We start from the raw sequence: 16,902 nt of genomic DNA, 5'->3' as shown, positions 1-16,902 counted from the left end.
GGCCAGACAATGGTTGAGAAACTAACAACACATAGGATTCTAAACAGAGTATAACAACTGATAATGTTTTCACTCCTGTGCCACTAGCCCAAGGATTAGCTAGGAAAAACTTTACTCTGGCACATCGAAAATCTAAACCAAAAATCCTCCCAGAATTCTTTGCCCAGAGATCCGATTGTGGCAACCGCAGCATTTTTTGTTTCCAAGATACGACACTTGTAAGTTATATGCCAAAGAAAGGCAAGACAATGATTCTCCCTTCTCAGTGCATAACACTGTAGCAATCTCAGACCAGAACTGAGATAATTCTTTATTGTAATTTAATTAAAGGTGATGTGAACACCTATGAACAGATGGTCTCCACATACACTTCAAGACCCGTGGTCAAAGGATGGCCAATTTTGTTTATATATTGGACATTCCTTAATGGTGCAGTGCTATGGATTGTGCCCTGGGTACTCGTAAGCCCCTGAACTTGGAGACTTTCAAGTATCCTATGCAGAGAGGGAAGTGCCTTGCACCTCCCGTGCTGCATATTAGGTAGACTTTGCCTGTCTAGCAGAGGCTTCAGAGAGGGGGAGGGAAGGAGGCTAGGGCAGCAATAGGAAAAGGTGTAAGCGACCCACCCCTGCCCCCAGGAAGCCCTCCTTTCTTTGCACTATTTTTACCGACCACGGAGAGGCAGCTGACACAGTTGTCTCCATGCTGGCTGTAAGGGGGAGGGGAGCTCAGTTTCCTGGCTCCAAGCTTGGAGCCCTGTCTTCAAGCATGGAGGCAAAAAACCAAGAAATCCTATGTCCCCCAGACACTGTCCAGGGGACACAGAGTTGCTCCCTTAATGCCTATGTTGTTTCTAAGCTAAACAACCCAAAATGATGTGAACATTCCAAAATATGTCTCATCCTAATAGACCTGGGTCTAGAGTTGATCAAACTCCAGACTGAGTCTGGAGTTTGATCAACATAGGTAGCTTGTCTGGAATATCATGAGGCAGCCTTGAACTACTTAGGCCCAGCCACTGATGAGACTAAGGAAAGGGGAAGGTATAATCTCTGTAGGTGATGCATAACAGAAAGTCACAGCAACAGTTTTCTTCATGTAACCATTTCTTCATATACCCTTCATGTGTAACTCATGCAGTTGTGAAATGTGATTCTGCGCAGGCTGCTTGAGTAGTGTGTGTGTGTGTGTGTGTGTGTGTGTTTATGGTTTCAAGGTCTGTGAGATTTGTTACAGATAATTCAGACTTCCTTCCATTTTCTTCCTTCAGGTATTTTAGTTGTATGGCTTTCTTGAGATACAGTTGACCCCAAGACAGGAGTGATACAGTCCATGTTTATATTGACAAAGGATTCATATTTTAAACCATGTTAAGTGCACTTTATTGAATATCCCCTCGTAAAATAATGCAGTTCAATATTTGTCTATTGGAAGAATGTGATATAATTTTACATGTTGTATATATAATATGGTATACTTCAGTTTTTGTTTATTAAACATCAGATGTGCTAAATCAGACCCCAGTCGATTTTCTAGTTCAAAATTCTCCAGAAAACTCACATCATTCATAGTGAAATTAATTATTGGAAGCCGTATGTAACACAGCAATACTGTGTTAGAAAGCCGCATGGCTGTAATGTTTTAGAGTACAGGGTATGAGTTTTTAGAGTAGAATCTCGTGGTTGTGACTGAATCCTGATTTTTTTAAAATAAAAAGACAAATCTGCAATATTCTGCTTGCAAAGTTTGCCTTTGACTATGAAAGTTAATGCCTACTTGTTTTGAATGGTAAAAAAAGAAAATGCCTATGATTTGATGAGTTGTGCCAGGGAACAGAGAAGAGAAAAGAACAACATGCAGGCTGTGTTTATCATGACAGAAACAAGCCTAGTCTCCCCAGGACACCCTCCCTGCTCCTCTTCCAGAGTGTTGTGTTGTCTGAAGAGCCTCTGACAATGACTTCAGAAAACAGACATGCGAATATGGACCCAGAAAGTTCTACTAAATAGAAAGTTCCACTAATTCATTTGCTCTTAACATATGTTATTAATTTTCTCAGTTCTTCTATTTCATAACCATAGTTTCTGATACATGGTTTATTGGTTGATGAAAACTATGGTTTGCCAAGTCAGAGATTGTGCCAGAACAGTGTATATATAAAAGCATAAAACCTCATCTCCTTAAGTTTTCATTTAATCAGTTTGTTCCCTGAGACTGAGGACAAAAATGGACACTGTGGGGAATATCCTGGTCTTAATTTTACTTTGAAAGCTAGGACAGGTGTGTAGTTTATAGTCTGAAACCTCCCAACTTATCCTATCAAGCAGACACTGTAAAATCAATATGTAGCAAGATGAGAGCTGGATTAAACCTTCTAATATACAGCCTTTTCTAAGAATTCATAGAAATAAGCAAATTTTAGCATTTAATTTTAAATAGCATAATTTAAAAACAAAAACAAATGTAGATTTTTCATTCTAAAGACAATTGAGCTACCTCTGATTGGTTAGATGTTTAAAGTAGTTCTGATCTGTGCTGATATTCAAGTAGCTTGCTATAAAATGCTCTCTAGGGGTAGCATGTACAAAGGTGTCCTTGTTCTTGGGGCTACAGGGATCCCTGGGTTATCCTGGATTTTGTTAGAACTGTGGTTCACTTCAGTATAACTCTGCCACAACAAATTTGTGCATAAGGTTGATCAGGCTATACTTCAGTATGATACAGCACCCTGTTATCTCTGATCTTAAGAATGAATTATATGATTTTTTACTCTAGTGTGAAATATGGAAATACATTTGCTTTTGAATGTGTCATTTGGAGTGTGTGTTGAATGGGGGGTAGTGGGTGGAATCTTGCTGTAGTCTGTACTCTGGCTGATTATAAAATTACAAATTACCCCAAAATAAGGGGAAAGAAACAGGTAGATTATAGAATTATATGCCTTGTAACATGTTTAACAATCCATGTCTGTGTGCTAAACTTTCTAGTCTGTCCCTTTTATCATTTTGGGAAATTTCCCTATTTTTAGAAATAACCAGACTTGCACAGTTTGGCTTCTAAATGTTTTAAGACATATTTCCTAATAGCATCATGCTGTTGTTTGATTGTAATTTGGGCTCTCACCCAGTTAAGGACTCTTAACTTCATGAGTTTTATTCAGTTATATACAAATGCATACAAATTAATTAAATCAACAGTTGTGAAGAAAAAAGCCTTTCTTTTTAGGTGATGCATGCATGTGTTGCAGTATGTGCTACCTCGAAACATTCTTTGTGTGTGACAGTGAGCCAAAGGGGAATGCCTCTTCTGAGGTGGCCTGCCATCTGCAGTTTTTATAAGTATTCAAAATATTTTTACTTTTTAAATTGTGTTGCCTGAGTGCACCTTTTGCACTCAAGTGCACCTTTTTTAGTCAGTCAGAAGATGTTTAACTGAATGAGTAAATAGTGCAGACCTAATTGTAACCACAATTCTTTGTTTTTCTTAAGCCCTTCTTTTTTAGGAGTGCAAAACCATATTTTTGATACATCATCTTAATTGCTATGGCTCTCGCCATAAAACATCTATTTTGCTCTGCATTCGGCAAAGTCATAGACATCAGCTTCAGTGTCTGAAATTCTAGTTTGTTACAAACTAGTAAAGGACAAAAGAAGGTTGTAGGCTGAATATGACAAGACTGAATATGAACTTAGAGCTGTTCCAACAATTCAGTTCTTTGCTCTTTTTTAGCCATTTCTCTAGTATCAGTAATGACATCATTGGCATAATTTAGGTGTTGATTTGTATCAAGGTTCAGACACTCAGTAATGTTTTGTGACTCTTAAATGGAAGCCGTTCAAGATTATGTGATCTGCTTTCTGTGGAAGTTCACAGTGCTCTTTGTATTTTCTGGTTCTGGATGATAATGCTGTAAAATCCCAGGTTTCCTCATGAGATCAGGTTTGTGATTTAGGGTGCCACTATGGCATAGCACCAGGAGAGGAGGAGATGTGTCAGCTTGTTGTTGTACCCTGCCTTCAGAAAATAGTACATCATATGCCCTTCAGATCAGACATAAGGATTTCAGAATTAAAAGAAAAAAATTGCCAAACCACATGAAAACACATTCACGTAATCCAGAAAATGTCAAAAGGTACTAACAGTACAATCATCTACATCTGTACTCAGACATAAGTCCGAGAGTTCAGTGGGGCTTACTCCTAGGTAAGAGGGTACAAGATTGCAACCTAAATGATATGCTGAACATGCTGTGAAAATCAGCTTAGTTGCTGTATGCTGTATTGGTATTGCAGCTGATCTCTCTCTGTCTCTCCCCCTACCCTTTACATTTTCCCACAAAAACTTTACAGGGCTGGTGAAATGCATTAAAATGCTGTCGGTTTTGTGTTCTATAGATTGAAATAAAAATGAAGAAACCAGAAGCTGTACGATGGGAGAAACTGGAAGGAAATGAAGATTCTCCTAAACTAAAACAATTTGCACCAGGTCTGTTGTGTTCAACCATACCCATTATACTGTTAGCCCTTGTCTACACAAAGTTTCATTGTCCCTTTTTGTTTGTAACAGTTGCTACTTGAATCATAGGTTGATTCTTGCATGTCTCTCAGTTTTGCTACTCAAATATCTTTTGCTGTAATGCAGGGGTTGGCAGAAGGTAGATCTCCCAGTGGCCAGGAATGCTGAGAGTTGAAGTCCAATACATCTGGAGATTTACTTTCTATCCACCCCTATAAGTAGAGAATGGACACAACAATGGAGGGAGATTAGATGCCTTTGGAGTTGTGAAAAATGCAAGCTTGTAACATAATGTCTGAGTTGTATTTCATGCTTATATGTTTCCTCTGTAGGCTAGACTCAAGGGCAGTTATAGGTTCAGCCAAAGATTCAGCCAAAGACAGCAACATTTGGTGTTCTCAGGATGAGGTGTAACTAGGGATGTACAGATTGTGTAAAATCAGCTCTGTCTATGTTTCACAGATTGTCAGGTGCCTGTCGTTCTGTTATCCATCCAGCAACAGAATTGAGTCTCTCTTTTTTTGGTTCTGCATTTGCGCAAATGGACAGTTGCGCGAATTCCCCCAAAATGCGCATTTTCACACTTTAGCCTATGGGGGATATGCGCATTTGTGGCTGGATTTTTTATTTTGTGTATTTTTATGCCATGAAATTTGCACAGAATTCAGGAAAGTTAGAAAACCGGTCCATGGAATCTGCTGGAAAGGGAAAAAGCCAGCCTGCTACAGAATCTGCCAGTCTGATTCATGAAAATCCAAAGTCATTTGGTTCCATTGTGGATTTCTCTGACATCCCTAGGTTTAATAAAGGCTACAATAGTGTGGGTCTGGAGGATGAATTGGAGCCTTTCAGGGATTCCTGGCTGCTTGTTTGAGTTAAGGCTCTCTGGCTAAATGGTACGAACACCATTCCTCCAAGAAGTAATTAGGTGAAGGTTCCTTGAACACAGGTGTACCATGAGGATGCCTAGTTGGTCTTTTACTGACAGATTTACCTTCAGGTGACAACACTTCATGACAACACTTCATGATTGGACCATATTTCCCACCAAAGCATTGGACTGGCCAATGTAAAGGTACCCTCATAGGTTGCTTGACTAGGGCCGTGACTTACGAGTTCAGGAAGGCATTTGCTTTTATTTGGTGCCACCATACTTTGCATGCTGCAGAAGGGCATCACCTCTTAATTTAATTAGGGTAGAGGACATCCAGGTTGTGAAGTGTAATTAGAATAAAGGACCTGCACAATAAGGGTCTAGCATACCACTGTAAGGATCCTTTTACTCCTAGCTGCCGTGAAACTCTTACACATGCAACCTTCCCAGAACAAGGACATACTAGACAAGATGCTGACATCTTTATGAATATAGGGATAGAGACTACCCATGTTACCATCCCCATTGCCAACATTCTTGTTCCCCTCACTGTCTAGAATGATCTAAGGCAACTTCTAACCACGCAACACCTCACACGGTATCTAAACCATCTGACGCTCAGTTACCAGAACCTGCCATGGAAGCAAGCTTTACAAGTTTGCCACTCGCTCTCTGCCCTCTTCTCCTGGCCAACGTTTTTCAGGATGTAAACCTGAAAAAACTTTGAAGCTACCGGCCATTATGCAGTCACCACTGGCATTACAATTTACCCATCCATTGCACATAAAAACTGGCCAATGACCCATCTTCGGCGCAGGATGACTATTGCTTAGAGTAATCTTCTACCACTTCTGTCTGGGCTTCAACCTCCTCACGAGACTCCACTATAAGGGATCAAATTTCTGTCTCCCCATGGGATTACATCAGGCCATGCGCAGAACAAATCCTCAGAATGGCAAAACCTTTGGACTAGAGATTAAATTCCCCCCAGTCACGGATCTAGTCTTTAAAAGGTTACATCCAGAATTAGCTCCACCTGTTATCATCCCGATGCTTCCAGCATTGCTGTACATAGTCAAACAATCCTAGATGAAACCCTCTTCTCTGCCACCGATGTTTAGAAAATTGGAGTATCCGTATTAGGTTTAAAAAGAGGATTGCTCCTTCCTCTTCATACACGCTGTGTCAAACTCCCTAATAGTGGAAACAGCCCAGTCAAAGACAACAAAAGCTTTAATCTGCTCCCATGGATTCAGAGGGAAGTGAATTAGATTCAGTGGGATGCAGAATCTACTCCACTGCAGCCCTCTCACTCCGAGTGGCAAACTATGAGGCATGCATGGCAGCCTACCAGCAGTTCTGGTGGGAAAAAGCAGCAACCTTCTCCAACCATCTCCTGGAAGACATCAAAAACCTGGCAATGATATTCCAAGCAGAATCCCACAGGCCAATAGTTCAACAGATTAATACAACCTGCCACATAGCCAATTGTGGCTAAAAGGCCACGGTAGCTGCTATTTCTCTGAAACAACATGCCTGGCTCTATACTACAGGACTCCACTAGCAAGCTAGATTGAGAGTGGAAGACCCTGTTCGATAGCAAAGATGTTTTTAGTGGATCCATAGATGACACCCTTGACTGCATCCACAAAATGAAGACATTCACCCAGAAGATGGGAATGGGATCCCAGTCTTCAGCAACCTCCACCAACTGCCCATGTCTGTACCGGCAACACCAGTGGCCACCTTGGCGCCAGCCCAGCTGAGGCCCAACCCGAGCTTTCAGACAAGGCTTGTACTCCTCTTTTCACTGAAAAAGACCATTTCAGAGCAAATACCACCAACCCACTTGTGGTAAACATCCTGACCAAACCAAACAGCATCTTTGACTCCAACCACTGGCTCTTTTCTACTAGAACAGGCTCGAACCCTTTCTCGACGCCTGGAAGTCCATCACCACCAAGTGGATACTTTCTATTATCACCTGAGGCTATTCCATCTAATTTGAAGACCCCTCCTCCCCCAAGGGATCTTCCGGTCTACTCACCTTATTCGGGTTCTAAGAGAAGAAATCACTATCTTCTTGAGCAAGAGTGTGATAGAAAGGCTCTGCCCTGCTCAAAGGACCACCGGTTTCTTCTCCAAGTACTTTACAGTCCCCCCAAAGGATGCAGCTCTTTGACCTATACTCAGCCTTTGGGGTATAAACCACTACATCTGCCCCCAAAAGTTCAGGATGACTTCTCTCTCCTCCATTCTTCCCCTCTTGCATCAGGGAGACTGGTTCAGAACAATAGATCTTTGTGACGCTTGCTTCCAAATCACTATACACTGTACTTCTTACCCCTTTTTCAGAGTCATCCTTGGCAACAAACACTTCCAGTTCAAGGTTCTCCTTTTCGGCTTAGCCACAGTTCCAAGAGTCTTTATGAATTGTATGGCAGTAGTGGTGGCACAACTGAGACTTAAAGGGATCATTGTTTTACCATACATAGGCAACTGGCTCTTCATAGCCCCTCTCACCACCGCGTCAGAACATCAACATTGCCCTGTCACTTCTGGAATCTCTCAGTTTGTAGGTCAACAAAGAAAAATCATGTCTCATCCCATCTCAAACCTAACAATTTATAGGGACACTTCTCAACTCTACTTGAGCCCGCACCTACCTACCAGAGGACAGAGCAGATATGCTATGATGCTTTGCATTGAAACCAGAGGCTACTGGCCAATACTGAGCAACCAGCACCTTCTTCAGCTAATGGTCTCCACCACCATAGTAACTCCATTAGCATGCCTCCATATGAGACCACTCCAGTCATGGTCCCTATGAATCTTCAGCCAAGAAATAGACCCCTGGACTTGTCTCCTATCTCTTCCTGATGTTCCCTACACTGGTGGATGGTTCCAACACACCTCTTATGAGACTCAGCTTCTGGATTCCCTGTTTGTCCCTAACAGTCACCATGGCCAATGTCCCTTCATGGCTGGGGAGCCCACTGTGGTTCACTCACAATCAGAGGACTGTGGTCCTGTCGGAAGAGAACCCTACACAGCAACCAACTCAAACTTCTCGCCATTGCCAAAGCCCTGCCGGCACTCGAATCAGGCGTCAAAAGCAATCCATCCAAATTGCAACAGACAGCACCACTATTGTCTTCTATATAAACAAGCAGGGTCAGAACGAGATCCTTCCCTTCCATTGACTCACCCACTGTACGCAGTGGTGCATACAGCGCCACGTTGTCCCCGCCCCATACACCTCACAGGAATGTCAAACACACTTGCTGACTCACTCAGTAGGTCGGGAACCACCCCTCATGAGTGGGAACTCTCTCCGACAGTCACTAGAACTCTTTGACATGTGGGGCATTCCAGCTATTGATCTCTTTGCTACAGCAGTAAATACAAAATGCCAGTCTTCCTGCAGCAGAGCTGAGCGCAATCTGGGCTCTCTGGGAGATGCTTTCATTTTTCACTGGGGAAGCACTCTAACCTACACATTCCCCCCTTTCTCTCTAGTCACATGAGGATGATGGGGCTCAGTATGCATCTTGATAACCCCGTGGTGGCTGAGGCAAACGTGGTTGGCGACACTTCTCCTCCTGTCCAACCACACTTTTCTACCTCTCCCTTACCTCCTAGAGCTCCTCATAATGAGCAATGGGAAGACCAGGCACCCGGACCTGGAGACTGCATCTCACTGCATGGAAAGTGGGCAATTTCATCAATTCTCCAACAAGATCCTAGAAGTAATGACTGTGTCACCCAACCCTTCCACCCAGGTCTCGTATGCTGCCAGATGGAAGGCCTTTCTGAAATTTGTTGTTCCAGCGGAACAGAACCCAAAATTCTGTGATCTACCAAGTATATTGGACTTTCTTCTTCCTTTGAAATCTAGAGGTTTAGCTATTTCCTCTAAGTCTACTTAGCAGCCATATCGGCTCATCACTGAAGGTTTCTCTGTCTTCTCACATCCTCATATTAAATGTTTCCTTGAAGGACTTGCTAATGTCTATCCACTGGCTTCCCTGCTGGTCCCAGATTGGAGTCTGTCAGTGGTAATGGATCAGTTAATGGCTAAACCTTTGTACCTATGGCCACAACCGACCTTAGGCTCCTCACAGTTAAAGTTGTTTTCCTTGTTGCTATTACTTCAGCACACAGTGAGCAAACTATGAGCTCTAAGGCACCACCAACTTTCCTAAGTTTTCATAGCGACAAAGTAGTGTTACACCCAGATTGCTCCATTCTTCCAAAGGTTGTCTCATAATTCCATCTAACGCAGGATATTGTATTACCAGTGATCCTTCCCCAGCCTGCCTCCCCAATGGGGATCAAGCTTCATTCCCTAGATGTCAGAAGGGCAATACTAGCTAAAGTTCTCAAACCTTTAGCTAGTCAGTACTAGCTAAAGTTCTCAAACCTCACAACCATCTTAGGTTAGGCTGGGATATATTGTTGAGATCTTATTGTTTCATTTATTTTACAGTTTCAGATTCCATGCTTCTCTATCCATCATCTTCTCATTATACAAGGAATTGGGACAAATTGGTGGGTGAGATCAAAGAAGAAGAGAAGAATGAAAAGTTAGAGGGTGATGCAGCTTTAAACAAACTTTTCCAGCAGATCTACTCAGATGGTACAGATGAAGTGAGACGTGCCATGAACAAATCTTTTGTAAGTTACCTGCCTCATTTTAGCTACTATTGGCTATGAGAATTTCTGTATCATGCTTAATTTATTATGACTGCAAATTAACTTAGGCTTTGACAGATAAGCCTATGTTGTAGATGTGGCAGAATGTATGAAGACTTATTTTCATAGGCTTGTATCTATATTTGTGTTTGTGCAAGCAGAAAACAGACTCCTGATTTTTGCTAATCCCCTACTATTTACTTGTGCCCCCTGAAAAGCTGCTCCTGAGAATTTGGGAACCATCTAACAGTATGGGATGTGGCACTGAGGAGTGCAACAAGTAGAGAGGTTTAGACAAAATCAGGAGGAGAAGCAAACATGCTTTTTGCTCATGGAAAATCAGCTTTAGATACAAGCCATAGAACTTTACTGCAGAATAAACATAAGTAGAATAGCAACACTGAATTAAAATGGCTTTAACAGGAATAGTTTGTGACTAGGATTTTGGAAGATGTCATGATATAGGTTCATATACAAATGTTTTTGGTCAGAAAGAGATCATATATGTGTTCATACCTACATGGCCATGTGTTCAGGCTTTTACACATTGGATTTTCCCAGTAATGCTGCTAGACTTTTCCCAAGTGTATGCTTTCCCTGTTTGGTCTTGAATACTTGGTCTACAAATTAAGTTGTAAGAAAAGCTTGCAAATCTTTGGGTTTGTTTAAACCCTGTACATGTTCTTAAAAATTACTAGAATTCCATCTCATTCCCTTCCCCTGTGCATAGTGGGAACTGAGAATGAATATAGTTAATTGTTAAATATTTAGAGAGTATCAGAACACTTTATTTCCCACCGCCTTTTGCATCAAACTTCCAGAATTTATTTTGAGTCTTAAAGGCTTTTTCAAAGTATTGCCATTTCCTAACTGTACCATCTCTCAGGTAGCAAGGCCTATGGTTAATCAGATAAGTCCTCATGTATTTATGAAGCAACCACATTTTGCCTGTGTAATTCTTCAGCTTAAATTATTTGTGGAAGGTATTATATGAACATTCTAGTTTAGCTGACATTTGCTTATATCATCAGTGTGTCTCCCTTGCCTGTATAACTCAATCTGTTATAAAGAGTTTTGGATTAATTCATTTTATTTTATAACTGACAGCTGATTGTGTGTATTTTTTTACTTTTGCAGATGGAGTCTGGTGGGACAGTTTTGAGCACAAACTGGTCTGATGTGGGTAAAAGGAAAGTAGAAGTCAATCCTCCAGATGACATGGAATGGAAAAAATTCTGACTTACTTCAGTTGTGCTACTAGGGTTAAGGGGATCCCGGGCAAGGTACTCTGAGGGTCTGCCACACTCCTGGGCAGCCCCCTGCGCTCATTCTTTCTGTGATCTCCCCCCACATTTTCTCTCTTCTTGCTTCTCTTCCCCCGCCCCAGCCTGCACACTGGTGCTGTTTCTACTTCTACCCCACCACTCACCTCACTTCCTCCAATGCTTGTTCTCCTCTCCTCTTCCCTTCCCATTACCACGCAGCAGCACCTTTCTCTCGTCTGTCTGTCTGTCTCTCTCTCTCAATTTTAGAAGAGTTCAGGTGCACTGCAGAGTAGAGGTGCAGTTGCACTTGGCATGTTGCTTTCCCCGGCATACTTCTAGGCGCACATGGCCACCTAAAGGCCATCTGGAGAAATTAAGATCCAAGGTGCAACTACAGCTTCCTCTGCAGTGGACCCGGACTCTTCTAAAAGTGAAAGAAAAAGAAAGAAAGAAAGAAAGAAAGAAAGAAAGAAAGAAAGAAAGAAAGAATAGATAAAAGGCACTGCTGCCTTGGGAGAAAGTACACAGGGGCAGAGGGAGCATGAGTAGAGCACCAGCAATGGGGAAAAAGCAAGCAGTGTGCCAGTATGCGTAGAAAACCAGCGGTGGGAGATACAGGACTGCATTTGGGGGCCCTAAAGGCTGTGGGGGCCAGATTTCCACTTGAAGGTCTGGTCCTAGCAGTGCCACTCTGTGTTGCCCATTTATGTATTTGCCATTGTGTGTGGACACGGCATCCTTGAAACTAAAGCACTGAATGTTCATTTTGAAGATAATTCCTGTCTTCTTCATATCTTTACATGCTTTAGGATGACCTTTTCTCTGCAGGTTTTAGAGGTATAATCAGTAATTGAGGCCTCTTATCACTATTGTCCGTAAAGGGGTTGTTTGGAGATAAACCAGACCTGGTCATAACACTCGTTTTCTGCTGGCTTGCTTGGTTATGTATTTGGAAAGTTACCAAGGCCTTTAATTGGACTACTTAGGATTGTTGCCTTATTAATGTACACAATTCCTTTAAATAATTTATTCGCTCTGGTGACTTTGGGGTAAACACACTTTTCAGCTAGTGTTAATATTGTTTGCTGTTTAATTCTGCATTCAAATAAAAGTGTAAATATATAACTTTTCCATAAAGAAGTCAGGCTCATTTATTTCCTGTCAAACGCTTACAGAAACCAAACCGTCATTTCTAGAGTCACGTAGCCTGTCGATATGCCAGCCTGTCGATATGCCTTTTGCAGGAGAAAATTAAGGTTTTTGCTATACCTTTTTGTTTGCAATAAAAATAGCAAATCTTGCTATGTAAGCATTACAATATAACCTACAAGTGATTTTGTCTTAATTTAACATAACGGAAATAATCAGAATGTGACCTGAAAAGAGGCTAATTAAGGGAGCAGTCGTATGGCCACTAGTCAGCAGCTAGACGGCCATAGGATATGCGGGTTTCCAGGAACCGACCTCCTGCTACACCACACTGCCTCACAGGCAGCTTGGAACAGCCCCGCGCTCAGAAGAGGAGCATGGAGCGGCAAAAACAGGGCATCCCGGGGTGGGGAAGGCGGAAATGCTGGTACGACACAACCTATATGTCATCTGGCAGCCGCTTCCCCTGCTCCGCCTTCCTACGGTTAGACAGTTGAAATCGGGGTGTCTAGCCACAAATGCGGGTGGCTGAAGCATGGAGGGGACGATTCCCTCTGCGCTTCTCCTGCCCTGCACTGGCTAGGCAGTCGGCTCTGAGTTCGGAGGTGGCTGCCTGTCCCCATAGGATTGCGCCCTAAAGCATTTAACATAATCACAGTGGGTGTATCTCAATATTGCTTACGTTATAACACATCCATTATCTCACAAAGGGCTATTAAGTTAAAAAGAAGTTACATTTCTTATAACAGATTTTGCCTATTTTGAACATAACTTGTCAACTTTACTAACCTTGTTTATGCTACATTCTAGTAAGCCATTCTCTGATGGTCTGAACCTTATCAGACTTAGATTTATTAACCAGAATTTTTGATGTAATAAACATATTGGGCCAATTCTGGAAGCATCAGGAACAGGCAAGCATGCTGATTCATGCTTCTCAATCACTCATACTTGACTGCTTCTGCCAGCAGGAGTGGCTAGACAAGCCAGGAAGCCTCTGTCTATGGTTTGTTTGGCAATATGGCTGAACGGGGATTCCTGGCTTGCTTCTCTCGTAAGAGGCCAGAATCATAAACCAAGAACAAATCCTGGCTTATGATTCTGGCTTGTTAGGAGAGCAACAAGCTAGGGATCCTGGTTATGAGGTAATACTAAAGAAGCCATAGACAAAGGTTTACTGGTTTGTTTAGCCACTCCTATTGACAGGAGGAGCCAGAGGAGGACTGATCTAGCAGCGTGCACCCGCATTCTTGCTCATTCACAACTGCACTAGAGCTAGGATCTGTCTCCTAGCTCTAGCCCGGAGTAAAAGACACACATTTTTCCTTTTCCAGTTTTGTGACTGGCAGCTCTAGCTTCTAACCAGAGCTCTCCAATCCCAGTTCTTTGAGGGAGGAATGTTGAAATAGTAAATCGCAGGACTGGTCTTGTGTTCAGCTCACTCGTTCTATCTCCCAGGACCAAGGGCATCAAAGGTGGTTTGGTGGAGTCTGTGGGACCTGGCAGGGTGTATGTAGCACTTGGGTACTTGCTTGGAAAATGCTGGCTGTTAAAGTCCTCCTGCCACTATATGCTCTATAACCATCATCCACTTTGACCTATTGCACTTTCTGTGACTGGTGTCAATTGAGCAGAAAACAAAAAGGTCTTAAAGTGTTCTTCATCATAACTCTCTAGCCCCTCAACCTATTCTTCTGAAATGTTGCAGTTTTCTTGTCTAGGGACACCTTTACAACATACAGCATTTTCATACAAATTCCCCAAAAGCCTGTGGAGGGGGATAAGGGAAAGACAATCACGCACACACACACAAAAACTGTACACTCCCACAAAAAATCCTGCACCTATCCTGAATTTTTGCAGGTTTCTTAACTAGAGCCATTTCTATGCTGAATGTCATTTTCATAACAATTTCCAACAAAAAATGGGGATAAATGCATCCTTTTTTGGAAACCCCAGAGTGTAATGGCTGCGCTTGCACAAAGCTCCCTGCACCTATTCATCTGAAACTTGGCAGGCTTGATGCCCTCAAAAAGGGTAACTTTCTTTGGAAATTTCATCCATCTCTGAGAAATAAAATAATTGGAATTTCCTTTTTAAAATAAATTAATTTCAGCCGTGAGGGTCACGTGTGGGGATTGGGAACTACATGCATATACATGTATGTGCAGATACATATTCCAATGATCCTCATACAGATTGCCCTTTCCTTGCTAGCTGCAGGGGGGAAAGATCAATCTGAATGACGATGGCTGGGGGAGGGAGGGGAGAACCTTCTCTCCACCCCTCCCCTAGTAATCCTGATACAGATCTTTCCTCACTGGCAACAGTGGCAGGAAAGGTGTGATTGGTATCAGGATTGCTGCAGGAGCAGTGGAGAAAAGGCTAGCCCTGTTACTGCCTCAGTTAAGGTCTTGGGGCTGTGCAGATTGTGCACCCTGATTTAGAAATACTTCGCGCTAAAACCCCTGTACCTCTTGGACTGAAATTTGGCATATATAATCTGTTAATAAGGGACCACTATGCCTGCAGATGTCATTGAAGTCTGACAAAAAGAAAAAAAAATGTTATAGTTTATTTCCAATGTTAGTCAATGGGAACCATGAAGATTTGCATGAGTCAAAGCAGGTAGCCTCTGAATCAGGGTCCAAACCAGATCTTGTGTTCTGTGCATACTGCTATTAATTAAGCTTATTAAATGAAGCTGGGTTCCAAACAGCCCCATATAAAAGCAGAAAGTTCTTTCCCTCTAGAGAGAAGAGTTGGCCATTTTTTTTCGTTCACACTTCATTGAATCCCACTTGAGAGGATGCCCTGATGCTAAAGGCCCATTTTTCAGGATCGTGTGGGGCTGCAGTTTCAATGGGGAAAGAAACCATGGTGCCTAAATGGAACACCGTGTATGTTACTTAGGTTCAGGCCTGAATCTTTAATGCAGGCTTGAATCTTTAAGTAGTATCAGTTCTCTCTCTTGAACAACTATGTGAGAAGAAATACATAGTATTCTGATTTCTAAACATACCTGTTCTCTCTCTCTCTCTCTCTCTCTGTTCAAATGTAGAATATGTACATCTTTATGTATTAAGCTGAGATTTTTGTGCCTTAATTGAAAATACTGAAACTATTATGGCAGCTCACCATTCATACTGACATGGATATAATCTTATCTTCCATCACTTGCTTAAACCTGACTGTCATGCTTTTTCCACAGTATCAATGGATCAATGTAACTTTCCTCATTCTTTACATATGATGAAATACCAAGTCTTCTTAATTGGCCAAGTCTTAATTTTGTTCCATGTATTTAATAATACTTGATAGTACCCAAGGATTTTGTTGGTATCTTCCTCCACTCAGAATACTGTTTCATAAAAGCATTAGTATTTTAAAGAAACATGACTATTCACTTGTTCCGTCTTTGACCATAGATTTTTTTTTTCCTTTTGAAACAACCCAGGTCACGCTATACATAATACTAACGTTTTGCTGTACCGTACTGTACTAGTTGCATGAGTATTTGTTTGACTTAAACAAATGTCATGAGTTGTCATTAGAGGGCATTGCAGTATAATTGGCACACACAAAAAAGCTTGTTCTTTCCCTGTCCACTCAATGTTATTTGTATTTTAGCCAACAGCTGAATCCAAAGAAAGATATAACTAATTGTGTGCACCCAAGGGAGGTTCTGGGTAGCATGCCTCATGGGAGCCTTTTTAAAGCAGGATTTTCAAAAGCAGATTGTAAGATGTCGGTGGGTGGAAGTGCGTCTACTGTTCCAAGGCACGGGGGGAATAAAAAAACAATGCCTACTGGGTGTGCCTAAGCTCTTGGGAAGGCCTGAAGTGGCTCACTGCATTTCAGTCCCTGGTAGCATTCCTTTACCCAACTGCAGCTTTTCAGTCCTTCCCCAGAAGTGTGTTCTGAATTTCTATGACTGGAACAGATAATTTGTTGAAAGTGATTTTTTCTTCTCCCAAACCATGTAGTTTTCTCTTGTCCCACTGTCACCTCTGGTCAAATGGGTTTTAGAGGCTTTTGAAACAGTACATAAATCTGCAGAACCTGTTTACCACCAGTGAAAGATTGTGTGCATCATGAGCAACAATCCCTCTTTCAATCCACCTTCAAAAAGCCACTGTTGTCCATCTCCATCGTATTTCCACTTCAGTTGTATCCTTTTTTAGAGGCAGTCAGTTCATAGAATTTTGTAAATGTGAGTCCAATGAGGCATTAAGCTGTATAAGTTTTCCAGAAATTATATACATGTGTGGTGGAGAGGAGGTCATTGAAATGAAACTACCAGTGGCAGAATTCTCTGCTTGTTAAATAGCTTTTCAGCTTCAGGTTTTGCAACGTAGTATTGTTATGTTGTCTAAGTCTATGATCCTGAGTGCACTTTCAGTG

The 16,902-nt window shown here is 41.9% G+C and overlaps 1 protein-coding gene across 3 annotated transcripts in view; it reads left to right on the top strand.

The window, feature by feature from the left end:
• The window catches only part of SUGT1 (SGT1 assembly cochaperone of MIS12 kinetochore complex), a 54,284-nt gene extending 41,615 nt beyond the window's left edge, over nucleotides 1-12,669 (top strand). The window contains exons 11-13 of one of the 3 annotated variants that reach the window (XM_084844912.1): nucleotides 4,395-4,485; nucleotides 9,879-10,066; nucleotides 11,222-12,669. In XM_084844912.1, coding sequence (XP_084701038.1) covers nucleotides 4,395-4,485; nucleotides 9,879-10,066; nucleotides 11,222-11,323 — 381 coding nt within the window. In that variant the 3' untranslated portion in view covers nucleotides 11,324-12,669. Of the gene's footprint in view, nucleotides 1-4,394; nucleotides 4,486-9,031; nucleotides 9,407-9,878; nucleotides 10,067-11,221 lie in introns of those variants that run through there. The other 2 variants (XM_084844914.1, XM_084844913.1) reach the window with 2 other exon arrangements.
• The last annotated feature ends 4,233 nt before the right edge of the window (nucleotides 12,670-16,902 follow it).

The sequence above is a fragment of the Heloderma suspectum genome, chromosome 3 (assembly GCF_057233095.1).
Source record: "Heloderma suspectum isolate Gila_16-S chromosome 3, 16-S_ref, whole genome shotgun sequence".
Lineage (NCBI taxonomy): Eukaryota > Metazoa > Chordata > Lepidosauria > Squamata > Helodermatidae > Heloderma > Heloderma suspectum.
The sequence above is the reverse complement of the archived record's forward strand: the minus strand, read 5'-3'. Positions and strand labels throughout refer to the sequence as shown.